General features: G+C 40.5%; 1 protein-coding gene across 2 annotated transcripts in view; it reads left to right on the forward strand.

Annotated features, from left to right (window-relative positions):
* The window catches only part of LOC109982366 (inactive N-acetylated-alpha-linked acidic dipeptidase-like protein 2), a 504,674-nt gene that overhangs the window by 476,714 nt on the left and 14,038 nt on the right, over positions 1 to 13,922 (forward strand). For both annotated transcript variants that reach the window (XM_065956060.1, XM_065956061.1), the window contains one exon: positions 10,214 to 10,412. In XM_065956060.1, the coding sequence (XP_065812132.1) occupies positions 10,214 to 10,412 (199 nt within the window). The remainder of the gene's footprint in view (positions 1 to 10,213; positions 10,413 to 13,922) is intronic.

Below are 13,922 nucleotides of genomic sequence, written 5' to 3' on the forward strand. Positions count from 1 at the left end.
GAAAAAGCTGTGTGTGGGTGTATGAGTAGAAATGCTTGTAATAGTGTGTGTGGGATGTGTGTGAGTGGGAATGTGTGTAAGTGTATAGTCTCTGGGTGTTTTAGCAGCCCCCTGCGGCAGAGGACCAGCGATATTTAATGGATTCTCCACAGCCGGTGTGGAACTCTGCTCTATTCATGACTGGCAGTCTTGGAGGGGACTCAGATCAAACAAGCAGAGCCAATTGAAACCCCCCAAAAAAACCTTTTGTTCAACTTTTTTAATCACTGTTCTCCTTTCTTTTCCCTCATATAAAACTGCCTTTGGTCAAGTCTGATCTGACATAAATCTCCATTCATTTACCGCGCTCATAGTGCTCGTCAGCAGGCCTGACTTTGGTCCCCCTCTGCTGCGCCAAAGAAAGGTAGAGCTGCCTGTTGTCAATGCTGGGAATTACTGATGTGTGTGAATAAATGGATAATTATTTTCTACATTTGTGTGTCCCTTATTGGATGTCTATTTTGAGTTTTAATTGGGTATATCTCACTGGCTAGCCCTAAGAATATTCCATTTAGCTGTTCAATTAGAAGTCCAGAGTGAAGGTGTCCACTTATATGAACCCCTATACTGTGACTTCAAAATGTCAGAACCACAGAGAAATGTTAAAGAGGAGAAAAGTGTCTTAGTGAGCTGTTGGACCACTAAGAATAGTCACTACGGCTTCAACACTTCTTGAAATAGATTGTCAAATTAATCTCAGAACCCTAATATAGCAATGACGGTCTTTCTTCCAAAATATCCTCCCTCATTTGATGTGTTGATGGTGGAAGATGTGAGTGCGATCAAGACGTCCAGTCCTAGCTGCAACCTCCAGTAGGGAAAAATGATGCCAATGCAAAGTGCAAAGAACCGCAGTACCTCCGTTGTCCACTTGAGGCTGGCTGCAAAAGCCAAGGAATCCGCATTAGGTCCAATTTAAAAATGTTTAAAGCTTGGTCCAAACAAAAGACTTACAGGGACGAGTTGGAGCTGGAGCTCATAGCCCCATAGCTAGCACTAGCTCCAGGCATCCCGGGGCTGCAGCCACAGACCCACACTCGGCTCTCGTCCCCGATCGCTTTATCCCCGCGTTTTAGTAACATTGATGTTATCCTGTGTCTTTCGATACAACGATACAACTTCCCCTATCTAAACATAACTTTCTGTTCCTAGCTGTATCTCTTACTCTATCCCGTAAATAAACAGTTCCACAGCGCCCCCACAGGCCTGGAGCACTTCCGTTTCAGACTGAACTTGCAGCGTTTCTGTGTTTGCTGTTGTTTTCTGGTTGTGTGTGTTTTGACTTAAGTTTCGTTTCTGTACTTGCAGCGTGTTTGATGCTTATGCAGTTGTTTTGCCTATTTGCAGTGCGTTTGTTTCTTTTGCAGCGCATTTGTGTCTTTGCTGCACGTTTCAGCCTTTGCATTTGTTGTGGTAGTTTGAATTTGCTTTTGAATGTGCAGTGTTTCTATATATGCTGCACGTTTTTCTCAATGTATGTCGTTTCATCAGTTGCTGAGCGTTTGACCCCTACCGGACACCGTACACAACAGCCAAAAAAGAATTTCCTTCAATGAAAATCCAAACATACAACTATTAACAGTCCAAGCCTTGCAGTAGCAAGAGAAAAGTGCAACCTAGGCTTTATTAAAGCTCAGTTTACTGCACTCTGATATGCTCTAAAACCAGAGGCCAAGGCCTGTGGGCCGGATTTGCGTCCGCGGGCCTTGAGTTTGACATGTGGCCTAGTTGGCCTGTTTAAAAAGCTGGGAGCTATAAGACACGAGTCAACATGGTTGCTTTGAAAAAGGACGCATGTAGAACATGCATTTATGCAGATAGCATGTATATGGATTTGCATTTCATTATGCATTGACTTAAATTTAGAACGAGCACAGTAAACACAAACCCGTTGTGTTTAGATCATGTATGACCTCAATGCATGTAGAAGAGGATAAGTTAGGAAGTTGCTCCTTGTTTGTACACAGCAGGATGTTTTGTACACATGAATATGGTCTATAACTTATTAATATGATTACATGTGTATAACATTTGAGGATAAGAACTGGTTGGAAGTCTTTAAATGCACTGCATTACAATGAACATGAGCTGTGCAGAAGAGACATTGACCTCTTTTCTTAACATTCATGAAAAATTAGAAGTTGTAGCATTCTTAATACATGTTTCTATTACATTTGAGCTGTCCAGTTTTTTAATTTGTCCTTCTTAAGACTATACTGTATGCTTAGGCTTCAGCCATTGATGCTAACTCAGTTTTATGTCTGCCTCCAGAGATCTCTGCCTCTGAATGAGATGTCGGGATGTAGAACAAAATCACCAAACTCCATCCTTAACAGAAAAATATTATGGTTAAATGGTTGCATTTTTATGTGCGTGCAGAGAAACTTTGTAGTTCTATGTCACAGTTTTGCTCCTCTGCTTGCCTGCCAGTTGTCATGACCAGCGTTGGTAAATTAAGGGACAGACACCAAAATAACTCTTAGTTAAGCTGATAAATTTATGAAAATATAAATTAAATTGCAAAAGAAATTAAGTTTGGATTTCAGTAGTGTAAGTGAGATGGTGTTGGAAAAGTGCATTGTGCATGTGTTGGATGGAAAAGGAAGATGAATTAACCAAACAAGGTGCATGCAGAAATACTCTCAGAATACTAAGAGCGTTTTCACAATCGGCACGATTGTTTTGTACCGTGCCAAAGCATGATTGCTCCCCCCTCCCCTCTCCTCCGCTGGTCCACGTTCAGATTATTAACATCGTTCCCGCCCGAGAACAATTATGTATGCACATTGTCCAATACAGCAGGTGGCAGTATGCACATAACTGGTTTGCATATCCGCCAAACATCAGACAGAAGAGGAAACAACCATGGAAACCTCTCGCGGACTGAGTGCATCCTGCTAACTGTTGACGTTTTCTTTATTTCTGTGAAGCCTACAACGACACTCTTTCCACTGCCACATTTACCGAGCAGCCCTGTGCTGCGTGGATACAACGTATAGGAATAGGAACCGTATCATCAGAACACCATCAGAATGACGACATAAAGTGGTCCACTTCTTTGTTTCAGCACCGTTGCGTTCACATCTCCCACATACCGTACTCAAGTACACATGAATTTTGCCCAAGACCACCTCTTCAAGCGGACTCAGGCACGGTACCAAAGTACAGTATGAGTACAGTACGTTTGTGTTCACACTGATCAAATGAAGTGAACTTAGGAATCAAGCGTACTCGGATCCAGGCCTGGGTCCCTCGTGTGAAACCACCCTAAGGTGGTAGCTTTTATAATGACTGTTAGTATTGGGCCTAGGTGCTCAAAGTCAGGCTGATTGGACAGTCACACCTACTTATTACAAATACCTACAACACAAGAGAAGAGAAGGCACAACCTTAAAGGGCCAGAGCACCGTCACACAGTTCCCAGTAACACACCTCTGCTCCAGCCTGCCTGCCAGCCACACCTACCTCATTACATAACTCTGCTCACTTGTGCTTACAGCAGGGGATCAAACCAGTATATACATCTTTCCTGTTCACTCACTCTTTGCCAGATTGTTCTTTGTCATTCCTTGCAAGACTCTCCAGCAATCTATAATGGACTGATTCCCCTTTGCCGACCCAAATCCTTCTCTCCTTGACCATGGGTTCTACCTCTAAGTCCCTGGTTCCTGTCTGCCTCTCCTCTTGGCTGCTTGGGGTTTTCTTCAAGACAGTCTAACACAGTGGGTTTGAAACGTACCTGCTGGCTCCCTGATCCTCCCCATGGTCCCGTCTTGCTTTCTGTCCTCCCCTCTTGAACCCTGTTTTCTCAGGATTTCTTGCCGGCACTGCCATGGCACTGGACCCGCTGCTAGAGACTATCAGGTTTTTAAGCCCAAATAGTGTTTAGCGTTTATGTTCACTGGCCTGTTCCGGCTGGAGCTAAGATTAAAAGTTATTTGTGTGCTGTAAATTACCTGAACATGAAAAAAACAAAACAGTAAAGCACTCTATGGTTTGTGCAATCACGAAAGACGTGTTTGATATAAAGGAGTTTTATGTGTCCAATATTTGATAATCAAGGACAAAGAAGCTACTCATAAGCAAAAAGAAAACCTGAATTTCACCTTTTTCTTTTATTAAAAGATCTTTTATCAAAGAAACTGCAAAAGCTTTTAAATGTTCTGACTACTCCTGTGTGCTATAATGTTCATAACAGCTGAAAAGCTACTTGATTACACAAAGAGGTGATGAAGGGAAGTGTCCACTCGGGCCTTATAGTGTACATGTCTTGAGGAGGAGATTCTCTGTCCTGGTCCTCATGTGTCACTTGATAAAGTTCATATTTTCTTACATCCTCCCTCATATCAGATGCTTTGATGAACCTCAGGCTAGCATACAAATAGATATGATGACAAGTCTTTCTAGGAAAACTCTTGTTGAACAGTAAAGATCAGGTGTCAATAGTTGTATTACTTTTGACAAGTTCCTAATTTAAGCGAGTAATGCAGGCAGGAAGTAGCTTACGTATGTATGCACCCTGTAACACATAATCATGACCTTAAAATAAGAGAAACATTCAGTTCGTCAATCATCTCCCACACAGTAATAAATATGTCATGATTTTGATTTCCAGAAGTCATAGACATAATGCCCAAAAAATAAGCTTCTTGGAAAAAAGAAAAGAAAAAAAATAAGAAAGAACCTTTTGCACAGAAACCACACTTCACTAAATTATGGATTTAAACCAAAACTCAGAATGGAAGAGCATGCAGTCATATCACACATCATTCAGAACAGGCAAACAATGATTTCCTACAGGTTCAGAGCCGTTTTTTCATTGCTAATGGAGAGGTAAGGTGGGAAAAGTTTTGTTTGTAGTTTATTCTTTTATGCTGTTAGTGAATTGAACTTTGGATTAAAGCCTGAGCCTGTGTAAGAAACAGCTGTGGTGCAGTTCAGCGAGATGTTTCCAGTGCTGGTTGGCACATTTGAACACTGAAAGAGCGTTCATATTCAAAAGGTTAATTAATTAAGCACATACAAACCATGCCACGTGTGGAAATAAGGCCTCTGTATTTGAGGTCTACTGACTTCAAATAAATGGGGTTGGAGTTATGTCACTGTAAAATAGCAGAGGATTCAGTATGGTGGAGGTGTGGCCAAACTGCAGTTTGTTTTGGTTTCATGCTGGTTCTCAAGGGCCACATCTACTGGATAAAAAAATCACACATGCTTCCTTTAAATATATCTGACACAAACAACACCTATTTCTGTAACTGTTCAAATAGCCTTTTAATCAAAAATACCTTTCTTCAAAAAGAAGCAGTTTCATTCGTCTGACCCTGATCTTGTTCCCAGAACACATGTTGAGGATTTTTTTTTTTTTTTGATTCAAAATGTGTTTTAAAGAGAATTCCTAAATATTGACACACATAGTCATGGTATCAATACTCAGTAGAGCCAAATATGTAATTTCCATTAGTTTGCCTTCTATAAGTAGGTTCATCCTAATGCTTGCTCATTTAGGACTGCAGATTAAACCAACAGGAATAGTTTCTTTAAATCATGTGGTTGTGTTCTACTCCAAAAGTATGTAATGTACTAGTACTAAGAAATATAAATATAACAGTATGCATATAAATGATGTGACCCTGAGCGCAAACATTCATAAACTTGTAACCTGAAAAGTACATATATAAAGCATCACCCTAAAGCTCTTTTGTTACTCTTTCTCGTCTCTTTATCACAGGAGGCCAAGTCCCCACTGTATACCCAAATACAAATACACTCGCACGAATCCCAGTGTGTCAAAAGATGTGATGGATTACAACAGTCAAACAATATTTCATGAGTCCCAGCTGGCTGCGAGGAGCCAGAGCCATTTAAATTTGTAGGAGAGAACAGTTCTCTTTGCTATTTTTGTCCCTACAGTCACCCCCCTCGCTCTCCTGTGAGTCACGCTCTGTTCCAGACCCAAAGTTACACTGGGATGCAGAGTCTGGCCTGTTGATAAGGAGTCATAAATGACATATTATAAGGTTATGGTCTCTTTTTAATTGAATGTAAACCTTGTTTCATCCTTGATTTTACACTTTCGAATGTCGGGACTTCAACTTATTTGTTGGAAGAAACCACCATTACACCAATTAGATTTGAAAAGTCACTCAACTCACGCAGGTTGCCATGTCATGGACACTGAAGCTTCAGTTTTTAGCCAGCACTGCATCGGCCTTTTTCCATCTTATTAAAAAAATGCAGAGGCTTTTCAGGTCTTGTAGAACCATTTATATCTGAACCAGTTCTCTTGCCTGCTTCCATCGCTGCAACACCTTTTGGTTTGCCGTTTGCCTGGCAAACCGAGGGGCGTCCAAAACGGCCGTGTGAGGGTGCCTTAAAACTGCCTACCTTCTACTGGTCAAAACAAAAAACAATGGACCAGAATCTAAACTTAGGAGGAGGACATACTGGCTGCTGTGTTATTTTCAGAGAAGCCAGCACTTCAACATAGCATGTCTGCTGATATAGTAAGGTCATTTTACGCTTTAATTCAGTAAATATCTTACAGGTTGGTCCTTTAATGTTCCCTATTGTAACACACTTCGATCCACTTTTCTTTTTATGGAAGTGGTTCTTAAAGAGTTTATGGTATTGGTAGTCCATACTGTCATGTATACAACTTATGAAAGCGCTCGTTCGACCTGAAAAATTGCAACCAATAGCATTACAATGTCCGTGTAATGTAAAAGCATCCATTGCTGTTGAACTAAATGTAAGCCATTAGGAGCTGAACACCTGAACATGAACCTTTGTCCTCGTACAGACAGATTAAAGGCTCTACTGGACCCAGCCAGATATCATTTAACAGAGCCAAGAATAACAGGCCAATTAACAGTAAATGTGAGGTAATTGATTTGCAGTGCCAAATGTACTGTAAAGCCAGCCAGCTTTGTGTTGACAGGCTAATGAGGATAGAGGTGTGTGAGTCGCGGATGTGTTTGTTTGTGTGTAGAAGCCAGTGGGGTAGATTGCTCAGCAGTTAGAAATAACAAAGAAGAAGAAGGTGTGTTTGGTTTATGTGTTGAGTGTATGGTTGCTTCAAGGTCAGAAGAGAAAATGATTTCCTTATTTTGTGTGTCTGATTAAGGACGGAGGAAGGCTGACATACTGTAAAGTTCCCATTATATTAGGATATTATAGGATTCAAAATCCTATTTATAGCAACAGGACAAAACATACACAAACACACAATCAGTATGTCTTTGGTTTTACAGCTGATACCAAGATGCAAAACACACAGCTAGCATCAACTCAGCATGCGATTGGATCATATTGAGGATGATTAAAAATGTATGGCACAGTAGTATGTCAGATTCAAAGATGTCATGATGACTCTCATGATACTTCCCATGTGCATTCCACATTCATTATCCATGCCAGCTTTTTTTTCCAGGATAGTTGCCGTGTGATTGTTGCCTCCATTTTATAATTTGTAAAGAAGGATTATATCATAAACATGGCAGTCAATCAAAGAGCTGCACTATCATCCATGTGTTGGTGTAGTCCAATCCGAATTATAAAACCTAACAGCATCATTTGGTGATTCTGCTTTTGGTCAACTTCACATATTAAAGCAAACTCTGATGGCACCAAAGCTAGTTTGGCTAATAGCTGGTCCTGAAACATCTTTCAGAGTGATGCTGCTGTACAGGATGTCCGTACATTCGTCCTTTTCCTGGTCAATTATAAGCTTATTTGTGGAGCTGATGGGCTAGGTCGTACCTCATGTATGGATGTTATAGTCCTCCAAGCGGGCGGCCTGGGTTCAGGTCCGACCCTGCAGCTCATTTCCCACATGTCATTCCTCTCTTGCTCTCTCTCCCGGTTTCTTACTCTATCCATTCTCTTATTTAAATAAAAGCAAAAGCACAAAAATAATATGAAGCTTCTTTGACTCGTAGCAAAAGAAGAGAATAAGGTGACCTTTAAGCCCCCTAAAGCACACTTTTGGAAAGGATGCCGACTGCGTGTCTGTGTATAGAGACGGAAACTGAACTTCAATTATGATGCAGTAATCCACACTGCCTTGATGATTTAATTTTGTCCCAGAAAAAAAAACATATCAGCATTGACTAGCAGCAGTTCTTAAACATGAATAAAGAACCACAGGCACCATAGACCTTTTTGTGGATGCTAGATGCTGTTGTTCTCTTTAATAATGCATCTTTTTAATGCTAACACTACATGTGCAGGAGGAAGGATATGATTTAAATATGTTGGGTTACAGTGAACTGCAGGGATTGAGCGTACAGATAGTGTCTTGTACCCACATCCTCTTTGCTCCGAGTCTGATTGGGAAATTAACGATCTCAAATATAAAACATGCATTAAAAAGCAATTGAGCAATCTATCTCATAATTGTCAACAAACTGTTGTCATAGAGACAGGACAGACGTACAGTGCTTCTTAAAAACCTCCCGAGCGCACAGCCAGCACTTTTCTGCCTGGATAAAAAGGCTAGGTGGACACGGGGCCGAAGGGTAACTTTGCTCCTGGTTTCAGAAACAGAATGATTGAGCTCTATCTTTGTTTGTGAGTTAACTCCCAGTGAGCACTGAAATGGGATCGGTCAGTCCATGACCTCGTTTGAACCATTTTTCAACCGGCTAAAATACAGTCATAGCACTACTTTGTCTTGTAATGTTCATCATGTTTAAGTTTTAGTGTTAAAAGGGTGACAAAAACAATGACTTAAGTGGTATGTCTCCAAAGTCATTTTGCAGCGTTGGGTGAAATCCCATCTACCCAGTGATGTAATTTTAACCCTTTTTATTATTTAACAAATATCATAAATATGTAACTTTATGGGCTGTGTGATGTTTACAGGAAAGTTCAGAGACGTTGTAAAGGGAGCAGTTTGAAGCATTCCCCACTGAAGAAAGACGACTGTGAATGCAGAGGTTCTTCAGTTATACAGCTCTAGGCTGAAAGACCTCTGGGTGCTGACTTAGTTGATTGATACCAGTGATGGCCAGTACTTTAGGAGAGCTCTCGGTGGCTGACAGTTTTAAGATGAAAACCTGGATGCAGGCACCTCCAGATCTTAACCACTCTGTCCGTTAAGTTAATTTTTGGTTGGTGACTGTGACGCCCTGCACACTTATACAATCATTTTATTTGCATTATGAGATAAGACTTAAAAGAATGTGCGGATGTTTGACTAATCTTGTGACAAAAGAAGATTTCCCAGTGACATTAGGTCTGAACCATAGACTTTATAAAACATGTTCATTGTCTCATTGACGTCACCCATTGGTTTCTGAAGCAGACCTTTGAAGTCTCAAATTAACTTATGGTCAATGTAAAAAGAGGGGAAGAGCTGGAGCTGAGGCGGGTCTTAGGCCTCCTGACAAACAGCTACAACACGCCGGCACGTCAGTCAGATCATCCACAACCCTTATTGTGAATAACTCTTATCCTTCATGAAATAAAAACAGAGAAGTTATAAAAAGAATTCAACTCCCTGTTCAGTATGTGACAACAATATTATATTTAAAAAACAAATTAGTTTTTTAAAGCAGCCTGTGAACATGTTTTTTCTTTTGTTTGTTTTTTTAATGGGTGTGTATGTGACTTTTTAGACTTTTGCAGCCAGCCTCAAGTGGTCACTCCAGGAACTGCACTTTTTTAACTTATTAACACCAGAGGTAGCCTCTTGGTCTTGTTTGCCACTACGTCTGCGTCCGTTTTATATTCACCTGTCTGATTCGCATCCAATCTCTGCTGTCGTTAGCTCGGGGAAACTCACCATCTCTCCGCCCAGAAATGTCCTGATTCAAACAAAACAAAGCAAAAAGTAACTGACAGTACCTTTAATGTTTTAAGTGAAGAACATATTCAGGGTTTTTTTTTTTCAATCTCTCTTTTTTGATTTTGTGGGGTCGGCCCTGATACTGCTGGTCCCAAAAGGTTTTCAAGATTCATTTTTAAGACACTATCAGTTAATCTAGAAACAGTTGCCACTTTCTTACAGTTTGACTCTGTTTTCTTTACATAATTCTTTAACTTAAATGTCCATATATTTACATAAATGTCAGCTTCTCTGGAACAGATATTTACACATCTTAAAGTTCAGATCTTTTTTTCCATCTGATGTTCCTTATATTCTTTGTCTTCTCCCTTCACATGTGTCTAGACAAGAGCGTGGTATCTCAGCCTCTGCTGTCATCCGCCTCCTCCCTGAGAGACCACGCAGCTTTCTTTCAGTCTGAAACTATGCGACCTGCAAATGACCCCAAAGAACGCGACCCCTCCCACGTGCGGATGCTGAATGATGTTCTCCGTGACCTGGAGAAGAGCTTCATCATCCCACATACACCGCCTGGAGTCTACAGGTAGGAGACAAGTTCCTGGCTCAGAGATGCAACAGTGATGTCGTTCTTTAAATGTGTGAATATATGTTTCGTTAAGTCAAGACCTCCAACATTTTCTGTGGAGTTTAAATCAGTGCTCGGCATCAAAAAACCTCCTCCAGCTATGCGTTTGTGTCATCTGTGTTTTGTTAGGTCAGCACTTCTTTTCTGTTTACTTTGCTCTAGTTATACAAAAACAGTACCACATTGCATTAAGACCTTTACAAAAGGGCTTCAGTCTGATCTGATTCAGGCAGTCTGACAGTCTAACAAAGTTTGTCCCTCTTTGGAGCACTTGTAATTTGGGTTCTGTTCTTCAATATTAGCTCAATATTTCCTCCAAACCTTCTGAAAACTCGCCTCTGTTATTTGTATAGTCTCACATGCACGTTAGGCACTTTTATGTATTGGCATTAGAGGAGATTTAGAGAAGGAACCATGTAGTCTGTTGAAAAAAGCTGTATTGTTCGATAGGTCAATTCTGCTGTATTTTTTTACAAAACATTTAGAAACTTTTTTTGAAATGTTATTGTCATTGTTAGTCCTTGATCCTCCTTTTATTCCTCGGCACATTGTTTCTTCAGCCTCAAGGCCCCTTCTGTGTTGCGTGGTGCGAGAGTAATCTGCAGTTCATCCAACGTGTGTGTGTGCTCTATAGAAGTGAAACATTTTTTAACTTGCCTTGACGACACCTTGGCGAGTCTAATAGGAGGGATTTACAAATCACAACCAACAGTGCTTTAGTTTCCTGAGCTCGGAAATACCAGTTTAAAGACCTACCAGGACATCGGCAAGAAAGCTCCAGTTTGGAAATAAATTTGGGCATTCCAGTTGTTTTTAAAAAAGCAGCAGAAACGTGTGTTGTGCTTGTGAAGCGGTTGTCATAGAGATGCAGCTCCTGGACGAGCAAAAGCTTCCCCCTTCCATCCAATTTATCCCTACTGTTGACATTTTAAGAGTAATCTCAAAACACTCTTTTACTCCTTAGCTTTTAACTATCCATAACTAAACCACGGCTGTTTTGTGTGTAACGTGCTAGATAAATTGAGTGTGATTTGATTTGATTTGACAATTCCCCCAAATCCTGCCGCACCCTGAAGATTTAATAAACCTGTCCCACACCCACTTCTTCTTTGCTGCTCTTCCCTCCTCGTCAGCAAAAGAAAGACCGGGGCTTTCTAAATAGTGGACCGATACACACATATAGTACTGTGCAATCAAAGAGCAGCTGTTTTCTCCACCCTCGTTTAGGTCATCTAGCAACTTGCGCCAATGATTACGGTAGTGCGTGTGCCTGCCTCCCCCCTGCTCTGCTTCCTCCCCTGTTCTGGCCTGTTTCAGAAGCTGATCATGGCCCTGAAATTGAAAATAATAAGAAAACAGTATTTGTACAGCTGGCGGGACTCAGGCTTGTGACTTATTGTAGACAGTCATGACTCGGGGAGACATTTACACAGGATATACTTGATATCTGCTGTATTTATGTGTAAAATATAGCACATTCTTCCTTAAATATAAGTGCATCTTTTATGGACTTCATTTAAGAGTGAAAGTCCTTCACTGCCCCAGTTCCTACTGTGTGACTTGTGAACAAGAGGGAAGACAAAAAAAACAACAGGAATGATGTTATGACAATGATAACTGCTCAGATGATATACACATTTTGACATAGAAAAAGAAATAGTGTTCTCCTATTCCAACCCCTCTTCCTGCCCTTATACAGTAATTTTCCTATAGTCCCTAAATCTCTTGGACTCCTATATTGTGCCAGCCATGATTTAAACCCAGTAAGGCTTCCATCTTGCATGGATGCTTCCAGTCCTATTTCATCTAACTCTATGTAGGGAGCAGAACAGCCATAATGTAACATAAAACTTAGAGCTTCACAGTGAACACATTTATTCACTCTGACACCCAAAAAGAGAGAGAGAGAGAGAGACGAGGGGAATAATTTACACACAACAGTGTTTGATATTTTCTGGGCAGCAGCTTTTCAGGGCAGAGCGGCAGTAATTCATTGGCTCTGCACAGTGCATGTACAAGAAAGGAAGCGCTACCACATTAGCTGGGGAAGTTGTTTTAGTCAAAGTGTCCAGCCGCAGAATAAACACAATGAATCACATCAAATCACATTTAGTTGGAGAACAGCTGACCTTGAGTGATAGTGGGAATTTTCCTTCTTCTCATGGACTTTATATCTTTTTCATAATAACTCCTCCGTTGGGTTTGTATTTTGCCTCCTCACAGTGTCTGCTATATATCCTGAATTTACCAGCTGCTCTTTGGCTGTCTACTCTTCAACTCGGTTCTAACAGGATAAATGGCCTCAGCGTTATTCACAGTTTATGGCAGTAATAGACATGTTAATTGTCCTAGACTGCCATTAGCATCCAAGCTAAAATTAGCTGCTCCATCATGCTTGGAAAGCATTAGGACTTAATAGCACTCATTTATAAAGGAAGTTAGCATTCCCACACAAGACTAAGACAATCAGGCGAAGAGCGCTGAAGAGTCTTTGTATTTTAGGCAAAGAAAAAAAAACTGAGATGATTTTTGAGCAACGAAACATATATGAAGATATGTTTAGTGTACAGCAATGCAGTTATATTTACAATGATGATATGTTTCTAGCTCATGATACTTACGTTCCATAATAACTTCTCACTAAATTGCACACAAATCATTTTCCAAAGGATCCCTCTCTTTGTAAATCTCACTCCTGTAACATATTGATGAGTTTATTGGCCAGTCACTGCTCGCCTGTTTTTAGCTGTTAATATTTCAGTCTAGGGATGCTGTTGCTGCTGACCCTGAAATGAGATTCATGGTAATAAGTAGCCCTGTTCACCAACATGGTCAGTGGACGGTCCTGCTGTGTGCCTCAGGGGGTTTGAACCGTGGTTCAGTTTTAAATGCCAGTTATAAAGTTCAACTACAGCTTCCTTGGTTCACCTTGAAATTGATATTCTGTGCAGAATACTACAGCCTGCATTAGACTGTTTATCATTTTGATCAATGGGGTATTCTATTGGTGAGATGACTTCAAAAATCAATTACAATTCAAGCAGATTATTTAATCACTGAAAGACAATAGTTCAAATGTAGTATGTCTCTTATATTTAACAGAGTCTCTCCAGTGTTTGATAAGGATACATGGAGCATCCTAAGAGCTGAGCCATAAGCACACTAAGGGCTGTACAGTGTGTTGCATCGTGCTACAAGAAAATTGGTCAGTGCTTTGAATGAGAGACCCCCCCCCCCTTTTCAGAGAGAGAGAGAGAGAGATACTAAAATAGTGTTTAAACTGTTCATGAGTGAGCTAGAGAGAATGTCACTCTTTTCTTAAACAGTAAAAACATTTCCATTCATAAAATATCCTTTTACTTAAAGAAGACATATTATCCCTCTTCTAAATGAAACATCTGTGCTGTGCTTTGGTCAAAATATAACATGAATCAAGCACCAGAGGAGGTTTGTGACCCTGTATAAACC

This window comes from Labrus bergylta, chromosome 6 (assembly GCF_963930695.1).
Source record: "Labrus bergylta chromosome 6, fLabBer1.1, whole genome shotgun sequence".
NCBI classification, from domain to species: Eukaryota; Metazoa; Chordata; class Actinopteri; order Labriformes; family Labridae; genus Labrus; species Labrus bergylta.